Source organism: Lynx canadensis, chromosome F1, assembly GCF_007474595.2.
Source record: "Lynx canadensis isolate LIC74 chromosome F1, mLynCan4.pri.v2, whole genome shotgun sequence".
In the NCBI taxonomy this organism is placed as follows: Eukaryota; Metazoa; Chordata; class Mammalia; order Carnivora; family Felidae; genus Lynx; species Lynx canadensis.
The window spans coordinates 24,700,533-24,721,186 of NC_044319.2; the positions used below are offsets into that span (position 1 = coordinate 24,700,533).

Below are 20,654 nucleotides of genomic sequence, written 5' to 3' on the forward strand. Positions count from 1 at the left end.
TTCTCTGACTAATTTTGCTTAGCATAATACCCTCTAGTTCCATCCACATAGTTGCAAATGGCAAGATTTCATTCTTTTTGATCATAATATTCCATTGTATATATATAAGTGGTTGTCTTACTTTAAAGCACAGGTATTTTAATAACCTTACAAGAAATGAAGTTTTGTTCTATTCTGCTCTGTAGTGTGCTTATAAATTTCTAAATGTGTCATGGTTAAATTGAACAGAAGACTGATGTGGGTGTGTGGGGAGGGGAACTATCAGGGAGAGAAAGAAATTAGGGAGATTACATGTTTGATGTCAGCTCCGCCAATGAAAACAGGGGGACTAGACTTCATAGCAAAGGGTACTGGCTACAGAAATACTGGAGAATAATAATCCTAAATAATTACAGGGAAGTAAGAAGTGGAAAGAAAAGGAGACAGTAGCTACCATGAAGACTATTGTTATTGTGTATTGTTTCACACGTTAAGCCTGTCTGTATGTAGTCTTACTTGGTGACTTAGTTCATTTGGTCCTCCCAGCGACCTATGAAAGAGATACCAGCATTTCCCCCATTGTACAGATGAAGAAACCTAAGTAGGTATCCAAAGTCACACTGCCGGAAAGCAGTGAGGCCAGGATTTGAATCCAGATATAACAGGAGATCCTTGGAAAATCCTATTCTGCTTGCCAGACTTTTAAGCTATTTGCCAGTTGTTCAGCTGTCCTTCAGTTGGAAAAGGATGAGCTTAATAAACTGTCACTAATATGCCCTTTTTGTTAGGACATACACACGGGAGTATTTAGGAGCAAAGAGGCAGCTTACTACCAAATAGTTTAAAAAGTAATAATAATCGAGTATGCACAAAGCAAAAATGATAAAGCAAGGGTAAGATATTAACAAGTGGGGAATCTGAGTGAATGGTATGGTGTATGGGATTTCTGCAACTTGTCTTTAAGTCTGAAATTATTTAAAAATAAAAATATTTTGGGGCACCTGGGTGGCTCAGTCAGTTGGGCATCCGACTTCGGGTCAGGTCATAACCTCGTGGCTTGTGCGTTCGGGCCCCGCGTCGGGCTTTGTGCTGACAGCTCAGAGCCTGGAACCTGCTTTGGATTCTGTGTCTCTTCCTCTCTCTGCCCCTCCCATGCTCATTCTCTGTCTCTCTCAATAATAAATAAATGTTAAAAAAATTAAAAATAAAATAAAAATAAAAATATTTTAAAAGACAACACAAACCTGTGACAATGTGCTTAGAAAAAGTGATTCTCCGTCTTTCCCTATTTCATAGTATGCTCCCAAATTTCTAAATCTGTTTGGTTAAATTGGGTAGAACACCAGGAGAGATGTGTGTGCGTGTGTGTGCGCGTGCACGTGTGTGTGTAGGGGGCCAGAAGTGTGAGCGTATTGCACAACTATCTTGCCCACTTCTCAGGTTCTGAATGAGAAAAGTAGTAACTGCATTTTGTGGCTCTTACTCATCAGGTTACAAAGCAGACCCTCCTGTCCCCTGACCTGAGAAGTGGGAGGCAGGTCCTTCCAAGGGAGCTTGGCTAGAGAAAGCCTCTCTGTCCACTGCCTGCCAAGACAGTGTAAACAGGTCCCTGCCATTTGAACTTCCAGAAAGAAAAAAAAATCTTTAGCAGCAGAGTGCCAAGAAAACAGTGCAATTTGTTTTACCTGATTATTATATAATATTACTCTGAGCCTAGAAAATAGATGGCTGAAAAATCCTTTTGCTGTTGCTTGTCTGAATTATTCCCCTTACGGTGGTTTTCATAAGGAACCATGAATTAATTAGGGCCTGCAAGGAGAAAGGGTCTCCCTTGATCTCTAGCCAAGGATTCCCTAAATCGCTCAGTCTGCTTGGTCCAAACTCCTGTGCTTTTTAAGTACTGTGCACAGAAACCATTCTTTCTGTCAGCTCAGGGGGATTTCTGGAGCTTAGATGCATGACTCCCTAAGCTGAGGTTCCGTTTGTAAAAGCGAAGGGATGGGAGCAGCTAGAGGGGGAGAAGGCAGCTGAACAGAAGCACCATCCTTCACTCAGAGGCGAGTCTGGATATTCAGCCTCTTAGGGTGACACGAACCTCCGGACTAATCTCTTACAACCCTCCCGGATCACTTGGAAATCCTTTTGTCACATGGGGCATTTTGTCCTAATGATATTTGACTTGGTCACTTTTCCCAGTAACAGTCCCTTGAGCTAGAAGGGGTGGAAAGGTGGACACTGAAATCTCAATACCCTTGTTTTTCTTCTCTTGGGGCTATAATTCTTCCACCTGTGTTAGCATCATTAGTTCCCACTTTACCTTTCAGACAGAGGCCTTGTTTTATGTATCTCGAACATGGTCTCTCATTCTTGGTACTGTTGACATAGTGGACCAGGTAATTCTTTGTTGTGGAGGCTGTGCTGAGCCCTGCAGGATGTTTAGCAGTATCCTGGCCTTTACCAGCTAAAAGCTAGTCGTACCCCCCTTCCAACTGCAACAACGAAAATCGTCTCCAGACATTGCCAAATGTCCCCTGGAGAGCAAAATCAACCTGGTTGCAAACTGATCTAGCACTGCCTTAGGAATAGTGGTCTTCCTGGTCTTCTTGAGAAACCACTGGGGACAGGAGAGGGACCAGAACAGGTTAAAGGCATTTGATTCGGCTTGGGCTGATGGAGCGAAGAGAAATAGTTGTGATTTGACGTGTGAGGCGTTCTGGAAGACAGGGCTTGCGGTATTACCCTGGGTGCTAGATCGAAAGTCTTAGGACTCTGTCATGTTCTGTGCTGGCTGTTCACACAGGAGTTTCTGAGAGCCGTCTCAAGATCAGGGCAGTATGGGAAGCTGACCTAGAGGTAGTAAGATCCAGATTTCCTCTCCAAGGTCTTTCAATAATTAGAAACACGGCATCTTAAGAATGTTTGGGAGCGTCCGTCTGGGCCCCGCCCAGACTGGCTGCACATTTACCTGATCCTGGCAGTCTTTCTCTTTGCTCTGTAATTAGAACTGCCCTCCCGGCAGAAGGTCACAAAGCTCATCTTGTACATTCCAAAGAGCCGAGCTGTGGACCGCCCAGGGTGAATTTCCATGAGTCTTCAGGTGTCCACCCTAATTTTTCAGGAAACTGCTCAGAGGGTTCATCCAAGAGAAAATACTTGTTGTGCCTAAAATTAGGATGAGAATATCAAGTCTGGTCTTCTAGGGGGCACTGTAACTTCAGCTAAAAAAGGAACAAAACCCAGAGAGGGAAGTATGCTTAAGCACATGCATAATATACTTAAGAGCATGAGAATATGGGATTTACTGCTTACTTAGGAATTTTGTACAGGTTTTCATAGTTCTTGGGGTCTGCTTTCAACTCTTGGGTTTGGGGGAGCCACCGCTACCCATTTCATAAACTAACAATGTAATATCAGATTGTTGAATAAAAAGCCATGTTCTAGAGAAAGGATCTGACCAGATCAAATACGGTCCTGACAAAATAACCTTCATAATTAATCAGCTATTGCAAAATTTAATCCCACTGTAATATTACTCTCTACTTCATGCAGGCCTTTATACTTTTTAAAATAATGTCTTAATTATCAACCACCTTATAAGATGCCATTTACCGTGGCTCCTTCAGATGGGAGGCCTGGCCATTTGCAGTTTCATGCCTGTCATTTCTCTCCTGGACTCGTAATCGTCACCTAATCGGTCTCACTACCTCCACCCTTGCTCCCCCCACAATTTTTCTACCCAATAGCCAGATGAGCTTTCAGGTTTTTGAAAATTGCAAAATTGTCAACATTTCAAATTTTAAAATTTCAAAAAATATCATTCTCCTGCTTACAACCATCCAAGCGCTTAAAATAAAATCCCAAACTTCTTCCCTGTTCCCAAGGCCCTTCCTGGTTGGTCTCCCTCCAACCTCCCTGACATCAGCACCAGCCTGGACTTTGTACCCGCTGTACCCCATGATCTTCCACACTTTCCCTCCTGGTCTTCGTGTGGCTGGTGCCCTGTCATTCACTTCTCTGCCTCCTTGTCACTTCTGCAGAGAAGTTCACTCACAACACCCAATCTCTACCTCCCCTCCCCATTTTATTTTCTTCATTGCTCTCATAATCACTGCCTGAAATTATTTTACATGCATATAGTTTTATTCAAATGCCACCATACTATAGGTATTGTTCTGTGACTTGAATTTTTTTCAAAATTCATTGTTGAATTTATTTTTAACAATGTGTCTTGTCTTAGAGCCCTTCCCTTGTCAGACTGAATAGGTCTACCCCATTCTTTTTAATGGCTACATAATATTCCTTTGGCTGTATGTGTTGTAATTTGTCTGATAGCTTCCACATTTATTTCTGATTTTTTATTATTACAAATAATGCTGAAGTGAAACATCCTTTTGAACACACGTCTGTGCGCATGTGCAGGTGTTTTCTGTAGTAATGATTCCTGGAAGGGAAATTGCCAGGTCAGAGGTTATGCCCATTTGTCATTTTGATAAATGCTGACTGCCATATTGCTTTCCTAAAAGGCAATCAATTTGTACTCCCACCGACTGTGTGTTAGAGTGCACACTTCCCCTCATTCTCACTGACACTAATTGGATCATTTATAAAAAAAAAAATGTTGCCTTAAGGAATATACAACAAAAGTATCTGATTTCACATCACGATCCTGAAGGCCATTGTAGGATCATTTCCTGCTGATGTCCCTTGGAGTCATGCCTCCAGGTCAGCTTGGGGAGAGGCAGCAAAACCCTCTGTGAGCTCTGAGAGTTGCCGAAGACAAATGAAACCTTTGAAAGCAGTCTCATCCATTGCAGCAGAAAGCCCCTCTGTCCAGCCACCAGCAGAGCGCGATCAATAACCTTGAGAGCAGTGGGCCAGCCTGACATTTCCTGCGTGTGCCATTCTCCTCCATCCATCATCCAAACACATCCCGGCCACTCAGCTTACACTGAAGAGAGTTGAAATCTGCCCAAGCACAGCAAGCCCCCACACCCAGTCTTGGCTTGTCTGGCATTACTAGGAAACTTCTGTTGGGTTGCACTTAAGGACGAGGGGAGTTCAGGGGCTGGGGATAGTCAGACACTCGTTCTCCAGAAATGGCTTCTCAAGCCCAGAGAGGCACATCTGCTCTCTCTAATCGAGGGTAGGACAGCTACAGCAAGCACCAAGAAAAATCTCTCATTGCAGGGGCACCAAGGGCGTTAGGACGAAAGTAAGATTTACACTTAATAGCCCTACAATGACAAGCTGCATATTTTTTTTTTAAGAGTTTTTGATTTTTCCTTGTCCCAACTTCACTTTTGTAATAAGGAAAAAACTCAGTTTTCCACCTTCTATGTAGGGAAAAACTCAGTTCTTCCATACTAGGACTCTCTTCCCTGGATGTCTCCTTTATTGCTCAAGCTTCTGACATTTCTGGTCACCAGTTGCGTGGAGGTTTTTCCCCAAGACAAGCCCTTCTCTGTGACACTAGCTGGATGTCCTACAACTTAACTCAATTCTGCCACTACCTACCTGGAGATAGCACCAGATCCCACAGGTAAGGTCTCAGTCCCGCCAGTGTGGCCCCCTCCCCCTACTCACACACATCTCAGGAGCCAGTAACAAGCCCAGGTTTGTCACCTGTGCTTTTGCCCAACCACCGGCTGTGGATCGGAGGTTCTGAAGACCCTTCCTTGGGTTTGATTAATGTGCTAGAGTGGCTCACAGAACTCAGGGAAATACCTATATTTACACTTACCTGTATTTACCAGCTTACTTTTTTTTTTAATGTTTATTTTATTTTTGAGAGAGAGGGTGTGTGCAGAGACAGAGAGAGACAGCAGGTCTGAAGCGGGCTCCACGCTGACAGCAGAGAGCCCGATGTGGGGCTTGAATTCATGAACCGCGAGATTGGGAATGACCTGAGCCAAAGTCTGGGGCTTAACTGACTGAGTCACCCAGGCGCCCCCATTTACTAGCTTATTAAAGGATACAGAGGAACAGCCAGATGAAGAGATACATAGGGTGAGGTCTGAGAGGGTCCCAAGCTTAGGAGCTTCTGTCCCCATGGAGTTCAGATGTGTCACCTTCCCCATGTTGTGTTCAGCACCCTGGAACCTCTCTGAACCCCCTACTACTGGGATATTATGATGGCTTCTTCACATACGCAGACCAAATATTAACTCCTTTTCCAGCTCCCTCTTCTCTCTCTAGAGGATTGAGAGTGGGAGTAGGTAGGGACTGAAAATTCCAAGCTTCTAATCATGGCTTGATCGATGCTGACCAGTTCCCATCCAGGAGCACCAAGAGTCATCTCATTTACAGCAAAAGACACTGCTATCACCCAGGAGATTCCAAAGGATGTGGGAACTGTGTGTCAGGAATCAGGGTCATAAACCAAATATCAGAACAATAGATGTTCCCAGTGCTCTTGTCACTTAGGAATTTACAAGGGTTTTAGGAATTCTGTGCCAGGAACCAGGGTCAGAGACCAATATGTGTGCATATATATATATATATATTTTTTTTCTATTATCTCATAACTTTCCTCCCCAAAGGAATTGTTAGACTTCCCCAAGAAAGAAAAGTATGGCCAATGTTTCCTGGGTTCTAGTGTTATTTTACGTCTATTATCTGACAACCCTGTGAGCTGAATAATATTATCTCCAGTTTAGAGATGTGTCGGTGGCCAGAGCAGTTGAGTAACCAACCCAAAGTCACCCAACTAGTAATGCTTGGGACAGGATTTGAACCTAGAGTCTATAAACTTATGCTCTATTGCCTCTTAGGCAAACTCCATTGTCTTAATTTAAGGAATTCCAAAGGCTTAATTTTGGTTGTTCATAGGTTATTATACATTTATTTACTTATAGTTTCCTTCAAAGAGAAAACTCTACAATATCAATGAAATTGTTTCAAAACCGTGTCCTTTCTGTGACCCTGAAAGAGTCCAACACATGGTACATTTCTGTGAGCCAATTTCCTTTCTCCACTTCTGCAGGAGTTGATACTTGTCCCTTGGTTCCATTCATGTAGAACAAGACGGAGTGGTTCATTGGTTCACTGGGCACGCTGATTCTAGGAACAGGAAGGGTGACCAATTGTATCAGCTTCTTATTGCTGCTGCAATCAATTACCACAAACTTATCAGTTCAAAACAATGCAAAGTTCTTGTCTTACAGTTCGGAAAGTCCTAAAACTATTGTTTTATAGTTCTTCCTGGAAGCTCTGGGGGAGATCTTCCTTCCCCCTTCCAGCTTCCAGAAAACCGGTACCTTCTTGTCTCACAGTCCCTTCCTGCATTTTCAAACCTCTCACTGCCCTCTGCTTCCATTGTCACATCATCCCTGAATCTGGCCCTCCGGCATTCTCTCAGTGAGTACATCGGCCCCATCTGGAGAATCCAGGATCACCTCCCCATCTCACCCCGTGGCAAGGTCCTTCATTTATGTCACACCTGCAAAGTCCCTCTGGCCATGTTCAGGTGACCTATTTACAGGTTCTGGGGATTAGGACGCAGACTTCTTTGGAGGCCTGGCTGTCATTCAGCACACCACACCAACCATCTCACTTTGCTGGGGACTGCAAGCCCTTCCAGGTCATGGAAACTTCAGTGTTGAAAGTAGGAAAGTTCCAGGCAAGCCTGGAGAGTTAGTTGCCCATAGCTGGGGGGGGGCCCTGGATTCAGGAAGATATTTTTACTGATTCATGGGAAAATAGAGAGGGAAGATGAACACAAGTAAGAAAGCTGTACGAGACACAGTGTTTTTCCAGTAACATTCTTAGGGGGAAAGTAACCTTTAACTTTTAAGCAGGCCCGTGCAGTGTGGCCCGGCCCTAGAGCCTCAGCAGGACCACATCTCTACAAAAGGGACCCTTCTCTGCCTGATGCGCTCTACTTGTTTTACTTGGTAAAAGCAAAGCTATTCCCTCGATAAACTTTACTTCAGAGCCTGAATTATCCCTAAGTAAGAAGCCTGTGTGGTGAACTTGTGTTCAAAAAGATTAATGGTTAATAAAGTGTGAAATAACAGACGTGTAGTTAAAAATAGAGCCTGATTCCATGCAAATGACAGAAACCTGTCAAAAAACTACAGTGGGATTTTCACATCATGTGTGCTCTTCTGTCTTTATTCCTTCCCCCGCCTTTCCCCTCTCTCCCCCACCCCCACCCAGCCACCCACCCAGTTATATTTAGTATTACAGTCTGTGGGTTTTTAAAATAATTCTCCCATGTGTTTATGAGTCTCACTGAAGGGAAAGCCAGTTCACGCCATATTTTTACATATATATTTAGCTTTCTATTTCTGAAGAAATAAATAGAAAAAAAAATCATTCCCAATAATGGGCGAATTCCAAGAAGTGTGGTTTGGAAAGAGTGGAGGCAGGGATCTGGGGAGCTTTTCCAGTGGACAGGATTCAAATGGAGAGGCCAGACTTCGGGGTGGGCACCTAGCAGCCGGGACACATGAGAGGTTCACCCTGGCTTGGTGTGTCAGAAGTGGCAGTCGTGGAAGTGAGGTCATAAATCATTTCCTAGCTGTGAAGATGAAGGGACATGAATTCTCCCAAGCCAGAGGTAGTGGAGCAAGTAAGATGAGCAGTCATGAGAAGGGAACCATGCCGCTCTGTGCTACTCCCCGACAGCTGGTTCATCCTTGCACATAGAAGGGGCTGCAAAAGCCAGACATGTGGATGAAAATCCAGGCACCAGAGGAAATCCAAGTGTGCAAGGAGTTCCGGGAAGCATTACCCTCCCTGGTCAATTAAGGCAGCCTGAGGTGCATGCACTGGGGATGGGGGCAGATGGTGGGAGCAGACAGACGGTTAAGAGAACTGGATTCTGTGTCCAGGGTCGCTGGTCAGGGGGTGCAGGGCTGCCCTGAACATGGGTCCGTTCAAGGGCCTCAGATGGACCCCCACAGGCATCCATGCCCAGCCCACCTCTTCTTCTGGTCAGCCATTGGCCACAGAGACTGGGCGGAAGAACACCCCAAACCTGGGGACCCCGTCATCATCGCCTTGGGAAATGTAGCCTTCCTGAGTCAGAGAGATAGGAGTAAGCAGGTGAAGAAAAAACTGTGCTCTCATAACCTCAAGAGACTTTCTATTTCACTACTTCTCTTACAGTTAAGAGTACCCGGTGAGGAGAGGAGGGGCCATTGTTCTGGTGAATGTACATCTTCTCCGCCAGTTCCACTGAGATGTGATGGGAGCGTTGGTACATGGCTGGCTGGGGAGCAGGGCTGGCCAGCTCCAGGAAGAGCTAAGCCAATTGCTCCCCATGGAGACTGGGTCCATAACTAGCCTGCACTTATTACAGGGGGCCTGCGGCCCACTCAGCTAGCAGTGACCAAGGAATGGCCCCGTGGGCTTCCATGGTCCCACTCATGGGTCAATGTCAGACACAATGCTCCCTTTCGTACTTCTTTCAGATTCAAGTGGTTCGCTCACTTGAATACTGTCTTACGGCTTAGGTTAGACATCTCAGAGAGATAGGACCTGGTATGATCCATCGGTTCGTCCACCCAGGGGAACGTTGATCACCCAGCTCTCTGCTTCCCAAACACATTGGGACTGGAGGGGCTGGGAGTAGAAGGAGATCCAGGAGGGTGCTCCAGGTCACGTTGGGGAGGGCAAGACCCCCTTAGTGATGAGGCATGAAAACAGTATCATTGCTTTTCAGGCAAAGAAAGCCAAGCTCTAGAGCCTTCTGTAGGACCTGGAGACTCCATTCCTGATTCAGTCCATTTGCCCATGCCACCTTTTCCCCCTGGAATGAGTTTCTTTGTTCTGCTTTAAAAATCTAGGTTTTACTGTTGTTTGGGTGTGGCGAAGCCAACAGATCAGGGGACCATCGCCACTGAAAAGATAGTGACACTCACAGATCCCGAGAGTAGAGGGCATGTCTTGCTGCAGAAGGGCCACACAGGGGAAGCACCAGTCAGGAGATTGAGGGAGCCAGGGAAACACAGGCCAGAGCCTTTATTGTGGTTTCCGCAGGAAGGAAGTGGGGAGGCAGGGTAATGAGGTTTACAGTTAGCCAGTATGAATACTTCCAGTGGTTCTGTGATGTAGAAGCTGTCTCTATTGGTTTGGTACCTGGTCCTGGGGTGATTAGGGCAGGTGGATGGGGCGGGGGAGGGGTGGCCCGCAAGAGAGCCACACAGAGGGTGTGTTTGTGGGTATGGGCTCTGAATTGGTTAGTTTGCACTTGAAAGGTGTGCTCTCGGGTGCACTGTTTACTGTCTTTAGGATTTAGCTAACCCTGGGAGTGGTGTCCCCTTGAGGGCCAGCAAGGCTCCAGGTGTCCAAGCATCAGAAAACAGAAAAATAAAAAGACACAGTTAGTACACCTTCCTCTTCTCTACTGTCAGGACCCAGCCCAAGTCTCATCTGTTCCAGGAAAGTTTCCCAGGCCACCTGATCCCATTGGGATCACTTCCTCCCATGAAATCCTATAGCATTTTAATGTTGCTGTTGTTCAGTTTTATATCCATTATCTAAGCAGAGCATATTGTGTCCCTGCATCAAAAACCAAAGATCCTTGGAAATAGAGACTATGTCTTTTACTTCTCTATGTCTCCCACAGCACTTGGCACAGAGCCTTGAACATGAGAAATGCTCACTAAATTTTTGTTAAGGAATGTCCAAGGTTCAGTTTGCTAGGCCACAGGGATGGTTCCTTTAAAAGAAAAACAATTTCCAACCCCTGAGCAGGAAGAACCCTACTTTGTTTCTTCCCTTATGATCCAATAAACATTCTAATATTTAAATTAAAAAAGAAACAACTCTAAATTTTAGAATGTGTACAAATCCAGATCACGGTTGTGAAACTCACAAATAAGAAAAATTCAGGCAGTTCCAGCTGTGAATACAACTCAGAAAGGGTCATTTCTAATTGCAGCTGAAAAGGAAAAATGGAGTTAGTATCGATGCCCTGACCACAGTGTTTCCTCCACTAACTCTCTGGAAGAGGAGAATAGATTACACCCATCAGCTGGTTTCACTGTGTAGCCAGGAGGCAGACGAGACATGTCTGTCTCATGAATTATTATTAATGGACAAATCATCTGTGTTGTGTCTGTCCGTGGCTGGTAGGTACAGGACAGGCTGTCAGGAGGGGAGATTTACCTGGTTTAAAGTGGCCTGGAATGAGTTGTGAGACAATAGTGGATCCTCATGGTGCTGAGAGCAGGGAAAAACAAGGCCACCCCATGGCATGGGCGCCTCCTCTGTGAATACAGGAGAAAGGAGGGTAGGCCAAATGGAGGATGGGTTGGACCTGAGTGTAAAATGTTAGAGGGATTTGGCTCTGCCACTGGGGCAGAGCTGAGGGACAAAAATAGACCACATCTCGGGAAGCTTGGCATGAAATTAAATTCCAGGCCCTAGCTACAGCTTTGCCAGGAAACTACCTGCCAATGTCCAGAAATGCCCTTATCACACAAAGTGGAGGTGGTGGTGGAGTTGGAGCGGGAGGAGAACTTCTTTTGCGGGGACCCTAATGTTGCAGGGGCTGCTGCACCTGTCTGTAGTCCCTCTCTATGCAAAATATAGTCTATAGGCCAGCAGCAGTGGTCCCTTCAGGAGTTTGCTGGAAATGCTGACTCTGGGGCAGGGCTGGGAGTAGTGTGAGGCCAAAGGGGAGAGCTCCCTCCAGTGCAAAAATTAAGGGGGGTATTCAAAAACTCAGTAATGGAGATAAATAACATTTTTAAAAATCAAAATTATTGCAAAATATCTATGGTGAACAAAATAAAGTAATTTTAAATGAAGACAGGATCTGACCCTGCACTTGAATGATCCTGCCCTTTCCCCCTCACCCTAATCCTGGTCCTGATCCCAGGCCCCACCCAGACCATTGGAATCAGAATCGACATTCTAACAAGATCCCTCAAGAGGATTCACATGCACATCAAAGTTTGAGAAACACTGTTTTGGACAATACCTCCGAAGCCATAACAACCCCAAATCTTGGAATCCAGACAGCAACAAAAATGGAAAAGGCTGAAGAGAGAAAAGTTTTAGAAGCACCCAGCCCCACGAGTTTGCTTGTCATTTGCCTAGATTTGCACACTACCACCTTACAATTGTGCCATGTTCCATAGTTTACTATAAACTTAAAAAAATTTTATTTTGAAATACAGTTTCATAGGAAGTTGCAAAGATAGTACAGAGAGTTCCCCCACGCTCTCGACCTCTATTGGTTACATTTTATGTATCTATAGTACAATATGGAGGTGAGGAAATTGACATTGGTATAAAGTGTATCTATAGTTATATGTCATCTTATCACACGTGTACATTCATGTAACCAACACAATTAAGATATAGAACTAGTCTCCTTGGAGCTACAGCTTTCTAGTCACACCACCTCCATTCTCTGCCCCCACCCCTGTCCCTAACACTTGGCCATCACTAATCTGTATAATTTCTGAGACGGTTATGTAAATGCAATCATATAGTATTCAACCTTTTGAGATTGGCTTTTTTCCCCACACAGCACGATGACCTAGAGATCCATCCTAATTGTTGCTAGTTTTTTTCCTTTTTATTGCCAAGTAATATTCCACGCTATGCATATACCACTGTTTGTCTAACAATTTACCCATTGCAGGACATTTTATTTATTTACTGTATTTGGTTATTATAGATAAAGCCAGTATGAATAACCATGTGCAGGTTTTTACATAGACATGTTTTTATTTCTCTTGGAAAAACATCCAAGAGTATAATTCCTGGGTTATATGATTGAGCATATTTAGTTGTTGTTTTTTTTTGTTTTTTTTTTTTTTTTAAGAAATTGCCAAACTGTTTCTCAGAGTAGCTTTTTGCCATTTTCCATTTCCACTGCAATGTAGGAGAAATCCAGTTTCTCCATGCCCTTGTCAGCAGTTGGTATTGTCATTATTTTCTCCTTTAACCATTCTGATTGGTGAATTGGCAATATCTCCTCGTGGTCTTAATTTACATTTCTCTGATGCTTAGTGCTATCGAACATCATTTCATAGACTTATTTCTCATCCACATGTCTGATTTGGTGAAATGTCTCTTCACATTTTTGCCGTTTTCTAGTTGGATTGTTAGTTTTTTTGTTTTTTAACTATTGCGCTCTAAGAGTCCTTTTTATATCCTAGACATGAATCCTCAAATATGTGGATCCTCCCAGTCTGTAACTTGGTTTTCCTTCTCTTAACAGGGTCTTTGACAGAGCAAAAGTTTTTAATTTTGTGAAAGTCCGATTTATTGGGTTATTTCTTTTATGCGTCGTGTTTTCAGCGTCATGTCTGTCTTCACCAAGCCCCATGCCCAAAGATTTTTCTCCCACATTTTCATTTAAGTTTCTGTTGTACGTAATTTAAATCTATGATCCATTTTGAGTTAATTTTTCTATAGGGTAAGAGATTTAGGTTGACTTAGGGGTTTTTTGTTGTTGTTGTTGTTGTTTATTTTTGTCTTTGGCTGTCCAGTTGTTTCTGCATCATTTATTGAAAAGACTATCCTTCCTTTATTGAATTATTTTTACACCTTCATCAAAATGCAGTTGGCCATACGTATGTGGAGCTATTTCTAGACTGTATTCTGTTTCATTGATTTATGTGTCAGCCTCTCTGCCAATACCTCACAGTCTTGATTACTATAGCTATATAAAAAGACTTAAAATTTGGATAGATTGATTTCCCTACTTTCTCATTTTTTTTCAAGTTTTAACTATTCTAGTTCCTTTCCCTTTCCATGTACATTTTAGAATTATTTTGCCTGTATTTACACAAAAGAATCTTGCTGGAATGTTGATAGGAAGTGCATTTCATTTACATATTGGTTTGGAGATAACTAATATCTTGCTATATTATGTCTTCTAATCCATAAACATGGTGTGTTTCTACATTTATTTAGATCTTCCTTGATTTTTTTTAATCAGCAGGTTTTAGTTTTTAGCATGTAAGTTCTGTATATGCTTTATTATATTTATATTTAAGTATTTCTTTTTTTTTTTAGTGGTCTATTTAGTGGTCTTTTATAAGTGGTCTTGTGTTCTTAATTTCAGTTTCCACATGTTTGTTACTAGCATACAAAAATACAATTAACTTTCTTTTGTTGATCTTGTGTCTTATGATCTTACTGAACTCATTTATTAACTCTAAGAATTCCCTTGTAGATTTCTTGGGATTTCTAAGTAGACTTTTATGCCATATGTGAATAGAGATAGTTGTTTTTTTTTTTCTTTTTGATCTCGATGACTTTTCTTTTTCTTGCCTTCAAGTACTATATTGAACAGCAGTGGTGACAGCAGATGTCCCTGCCTTGTTCCTGATTTTAGGGAGAAAGCATTCTATCTTTTGCCATTAAGTATGACATTTGCTATAGGTTTTTAAGGATGTTTCTTATGTTGAGGAAGTTCCTTTCTATTCCTCATATTCTGAGTTTTTATCATGAATGAATTTTGAATTTTGTCAGCTGCTTTTTCTACATCAATTGATACAATCATGTGAATTTTCTTCTTTATATTGTTAATTTGGGGAATCACATTAAATGATTTTTCAGATATTGAAACATCATGCCTGAAATACATGCCAATTGGCTATCGTGTATTATTCTTTCTATGTATAGCTGGATTCTATTTGCTAATATTTTGCTAATGATTTTTGCATATTTTGTACTCTCTTTGCCTGGCATTGGTATCAGGGTAATCCTGGCTTCATGAAATAAATTGGAAAGTGTTCCTCTTTTGTCTATTTTCTGCAAGGGACTCTAGACTTGTTTCGTTTTTAAAATTTCAGCTTTACTGAGGTATAATTGGCATATAAAATTTAAGATACTTAAAGCATACATTGTGGTGATTTGATAGACACAGACACTGTGAAAGGACTCTACACATCTAGTTTATTAACACATCCATCACTTCACATACTTTTTTTGTGTGTGAGAACATTTTAGTTCTACTCTCTTAGCAAATTTCAATTATACAATACAATGTCATTGTGGTGTTGTGAATTATAAAAAGCACCTATCTGGTTGTCATCCACAGTTCCTGGCCCACAGCTCTCAAAGCCTTTGAAATGAGAGCAAGAAGAGCATATTTTGTTATAATATTTGGTCTTTTTTTCTCAGTTCCTGAAAATGCTTCAGAACCATAAACGTGAAATGGGTGTCTTGTTATTCATAGCAAACCCCTCTCCGCCACAACTAGGTTTATGTTAATGAAGCAACTTTTGGAAACACCTAAGGATGGAGGCTCCTGGCCAGGGAAATGAGCTATAAATAGAGGGTTGGGACTTTCAGTCTCACCCCCTGATTTCTGGGGAGGTGACTTGGCTTGAGGCCGACTCAATCATCAATGGCTACTGAGTTAACCAATTATGCCCATATGATGAAGCCTCCATAAAATCCCCAAAAGGAGGGCATTAGGAGAACTTCTAGTTTGGGGAACCAGAATGCTTCCATTTACCTTTATGCTGGATCCTAAACACCATGAGACCCCAAATTCCACAAAGGCAGAGGCTCCTTTGTTTGGGACCCTGCCCGGTGTATCTCTTCATCTGGCTGTTGATTTGTATTCTTTAATATCCTTTGTAATAAATTGAGTGAGTAAATGAGCTTCCTGAGTTCTGTGAGCTGCTGTAGCAAATTAATCAAACCCAAGGAGGTGACGGTGGGAACCCCTGATTTATAGCCAGGTGGTCAGAAGTATAGGTGACAATCTGGCCTTGCAGTTTGGCATCTGAAGGGGAGGAGGCAGTCAGTCTTGTAGGGCTGAACCCTTAACCTATGGGGACAGATACTATCTCTAAGTAGATAGTGTCAGAATTGAGTTGGACCGTAGGATACCTGCTAGCGTCTGAGAATTGCTTCATGGTGTGGCTAACACACAAACACATACACGTTAAAATTGGGAGTTAAAACCATTTTAGTTTTCAACTACAGTTAGCATGTTTTATAGTAGATCCATCTGTAGCTTTGTTTTAAACTCTTCTTTAAATGTTTAATAGAATTCTCCAGTGAAACTATGTGGGAGTTATGCACCTTTATATTGAGAATTTGATTTGATTTTCGTAGCAACCTTGCAAAGAAGGCATTTTACAGATATGGAAGCTTAAGGCGCGGAGAAATGAAGTGACTTACCCAAGATCTAGACATCTTCTGATTCCAAGTTCAGTATTGTTTCCACAAAACCACACTTCCTGAGTTAGATGTCACTAGGCAGACTCTTCAGGCATTTGGAATCTCTTTGAGAAACAAGGAAAGAGAATAATCATATCTGTTCCTGGCCACTTGTGTTTAGCTGGGTGCCAGCTCTTTCTTGCTTGACGTTACATTCAAGTTAGGGGATAATCAGGCAACTAATGAATTGCTGGGTATAAAACCTAGTACTATTAGCACAATCATAAAGGTGTAGGCTACGAGATTGATGACACATACATTGACACATCCCTCTGCAAAGTCTCAGAAGCAAAGCAAACAAAAATGTCTGAAGAGAGAAGGAAATCCCACTTTCGCGGTCCCTGGATATTCCCTGGGAAGTTTCGATGGGTCATCTCCCTCCTCCATCCCTCATGACCTGACCCCATATTTCCCACTAGGAATGACTATCTTGTTTAAGATAGGATTTTTCACCACCTTCACTCTCCCTTCTGCGAGTGAATTTTCTTCCAACTCAGAGCATGTCACTTCCTTGTTTAATAGCCTTCCACGATTCTCTGTTGTCTATACTTCTCAACTTTATGGTTGTTGTCTATGTATGCCTATGGTTCTCAAATTTCAGAGAACAGAAGAATCACCCAGGGACACTAATGGAAAATGTAGACTCTTAAGTCCTTACCCCAGAGATTTTGATTCAGTAACTCTGGACTAAGACCCAGGAGTCTATATTTTAATAACCTCCTCCTAATGATTCCAGTGTAAGTGGTCCAAAGAATATTGTTGACCAGATAGAAATCACTGGCATAAAAGTTGTAGTCCTTGGCCTGGCTTTCGGGGCCCCCTGAAGTTTGATTCCAACTTGCTTGGTCAATAGTACTCCTCCCTCACCCTCACCCTTACCCCTACCAGGCCTCCTATAGACCAAAATAATGGGTAAGACTGAATCATTTGGCTAGAGTGCTTTGGAAAGGCAAACTTAATCTCTTCTGTCCCTTTTCCCCCTGCCCTTAACATCTCAACATCAGCACAGAGTTGTTCAAACTATAGGTTGCCACACAATAATAGGTTTTGATCAGCTTTTTATTTAAATTTATGATTGCTGGAATAGAATACATGGAAAATGTCAGTGTGCATTGCTGTAGTTAAGGGTATTGTAATATATTTGTTTCAGTTAATTATACATATACATGGGTATGTACTATGTCAGGATATGAAATGTATTTCTTACTGTGGGAGTACTACAGCAATAACATTGAGAGCCACAGCTATAGAACTCACCCAGTTTGCCTCTCATTGGATCCATCAGGATAGCCTTCTGTTTCTCCATTATTGTGAACCTTTGGAGAATAATAAATACTCTTACCATAAGATCCAGCCATTGCACTCCTAGATACTTACCCAATCGAATTGAAAACCATGTCCATGCAAAAACCTGCACATGCATGTTACATCTGTTTTTTTCATAATCAGTGAAAACTGGAAACAACCAAGATGTCCTTCACTTGGTGAATGGATCAACACATGGTACAAATGGATAAACAAATTGTAATACATCCAGACAATGGAATATCATTCAGCAATGAAGAAAAAATGAGATATCAAGCCACAAAACTACATGGAGGAAACTTAAAAGCATAGTGTCAAGTGAAAGAAACCAGTCTGAAGAGGATACCTTCTGTATGATCTGCTTGGTGTTTTGGAAAAGGCAGAACTAGAGAAGTGATAAAAAGATCAGTGGTTACCAGTGGCTGTGGGGGGGCGGGGGGGGGGGGAGAGGTATGAATAGGTGTGGAGCACTGTGGACTTTGAGCATAGGGAAACTATTCTTTATGCAACTGCAATGGTGAATACATGTCATTATGCATTTGTCAAAACCCAAAGACTCTACAACACAGAGTGTCTCTTCATGGGAACTATGGCACATAGTTAATTAATCATAATGCATCAGTATGGACTCATCAAGAGTAACAAATGTACCACACTCATGCAAGATATTAATAATAGGGGAAAACCGTGTTGGGGTAAGATAAGAAAGAAGGTGCGGGCTGAGTATATAAAACTCTGCATACTATCTGCTCAATTATTCTTTAAATTCAAAGCTTTGCTAAAGAATAAAGTCCATTGATTTTTTTTTTTTTATGAAACTAAGAGATTTCACATTGAAAGAAAAAAAGGCAAATGTGATGAGAATTATTTTTGAGTTGTAAGAGAGCCAACAAGGAAATCCTGGAAACTTGCTTGTGAACTACACAGCCAGCCTCGCCACTCAAGACCCCCCTTAATCCCTCGCCTGTCAAATAAGTCCAGGCCACATTTCCTCAGCAGTACAAGCTGGGCCCTGTTGGGTTTGCACGCTGAACCCCTTTGGAAGTCAGAACCAAAATTTTCATGCCCTTCCTCGTTTTCTAGATTTTCTCATGGAAATGAGATTGGGCTTGTCTGGTAAATTTGAAAAAGCAGCATCACGAACTCCTTGCAAAGGAAAAAAAGCTTTTCTGTGTCTGAAGTTTTCTCAATCAACTATAATGATGGCTTTCCTGTTAATTCTCCCTAATTATGTAGGAGGCCTTTTAAGTTTGTTTTGGTGGTTTTTCTCTTCTGAGAGAAGGCCATCAGCCCACCTTTCATATTATAAGAAGGTGGTGGCAGTTACTGCTTCTCCTTCCTCCTTTTAAGTCACTCGTCCATTTTAGAATTTCTGTGAGTGATCACAGGTGTAAATTCCCATTTGTCCCTGGAGTGGCTCTCAGTGAGGTGATTGTTCTAAATCCCTCTAAGCTACCCACTCGTCAAGCAGAGGACCTTTACAATTGGACGAATCCCCTATTGTAAAGCCTTTTGCTTTGGGGGCCAGAATCTCTTTCCATAACCTTTTTGAATCACCAACATAACTTCGAAAATTGTCACTTTCCATTTAAATGGCAAGAAAGCTGTCAGGACATAAACCCTACAGAGAGGGAATGTATTGATTTCAATGATCGCCTTTAATCCACACCTTTCCTCTTTATAACGTGTGGTTTTCTTCTCTTAATTAGAAAGAGCCAGGGATTATCTGCACAAAACTGGAAGGTTTATTGTGATTGGTGGGATCGTCTCTCCTGTCCACGACTCCTACGGAAAACAGGTGGGTTCCTCCTTCACCCTCTCTAACCTGATGGCTCTCTGGCTGCCCCTGCTGCCATCTCCACTTCACTCCCTGGAAACACAAGATGCCCGAGAGCTGGCGTCCTGCTCCCATCTCTGAACCACAGTCAGACCTTGGCGGGTGGGGGCCGGGCGGCAGCTGGCAGGAACAGCTGCCCGTGACCGCGGCTGCGCGTAGCTCCAGGCCCCGTCGGCACTCATTAGCAGCAGAGCGGGCACACCCGCTGGGGGCCAAGAGCGACTTGGCATGGAAGCCACCCTGGCAGCCGGTGATGGGCTGGGCAAGTCTTTCCCGGATTTTAGGAGGAAAAGACCTATCTCTGCCTCTTACGCTCTGGTTTAAAATTCCTTTCCTCGTCGCTCCCTCCTTGCCTCATGTCCGGGAAAATCTAGGGGTCCTCCCGGCATTTCCATCCCCCTCCTTCCCCAGATACACCTCACACCTCTGGGGAGGTCGCCCAACCAGCCAGCTTGAGCCCAGAGACAAGGCAACGTTTGCCTGGTTAAGTCTCGTCCCTGTGCCGGGCACAAGTTGGCCACTTCATCGGAGAGGTCCACCTACTGACCCTGTCGGGAGTGATGTACTCCCACGCCCTCCATTCCTTTTCTTTTCCCTCCGCCCCTCCCTGTGTGTCTCTGTGGCAGATGGACTTGCAGGGCGGCCACACCCTCCTTCCCTGTCACCACTGACAAATGGCTGCCCTTGAATAACCGGGCGGCTAGGGATGGCGTCTCAAGGGCGGCTGTGGGGAGTGGAGCCAGCCTCCTGGTGATTGCTCTGTTGCTCCCCAGGGCCTTGTGTCAAGCCGACACCGTCTCATCATGTGTCAGCTGGCCGTCCAGAATTCCGACTGGATCAGGTAGGGCTGGCCTGGTGTGTGTGGATCAGGTGGGTGGCCCTGGGCCTCACTGGGGGTGAGTGCAGGAGGAGGAGGCGTCCTCTCAGCCATTTGGATCCCACAGGGGTGGGGAGGCCAGCCCAGACGTTACCCACTGTGGAGGGAATAATTATACTGACCTTCAGAGGTGGCCCAACTGAGAGCTCTATCTTTTAACCAAGCCATAACGCCCACCAAACTGAAGAGGGAAGCTTCAGTGTTGATTCTGCCCCGGGACTTTTGGATCCAGTATTCCTGAAGCATCATTGGATTTGGGGTGAGGCCTGGCCAGGAAATCCGAAAGGCCTCTCCACTTTCCTCCCCAGTTGCTTCCTGCAAACTCTACCTTTTAAGGGAATATTCCCTGGCCCTGCCTATTTCCCCTTCCAGGACTCTGGCTCCCTAGGGCTCCAGGCTGACCGTGGCACAGAGGCACTGCGAGCGAGCACTCAAGGCCTTTCCCTCATACTCTGGGCACAGTCCTCACTGAGATGGCAGACGCCATTATCTGCACGGCTTGCCTTGTAA

General features: G+C 43.5%; 1 protein-coding gene across 3 annotated transcripts in view; it reads left to right on the forward strand.

Moving 5' to 3' along the window:
• NMNAT2 (nicotinamide nucleotide adenylyltransferase 2) overlaps window positions 1-20,654 on the forward strand; it is a 149,219-nt gene that overhangs the window by 94,700 nt on the left and 33,865 nt on the right. For all 3 annotated transcript variants that reach the window (XM_030303012.2, XM_030303015.1, XM_030303013.1), the window contains exons 2-3: window positions 19,140-19,228; window positions 20,041-20,108. In XM_030303012.2, coding sequence (XP_030158872.1) covers window positions 19,140-19,228; window positions 20,041-20,108 — 157 coding nt within the window. The remainder of the gene's footprint in view (window positions 1-19,139; window positions 19,229-20,040; window positions 20,109-20,654) is intronic.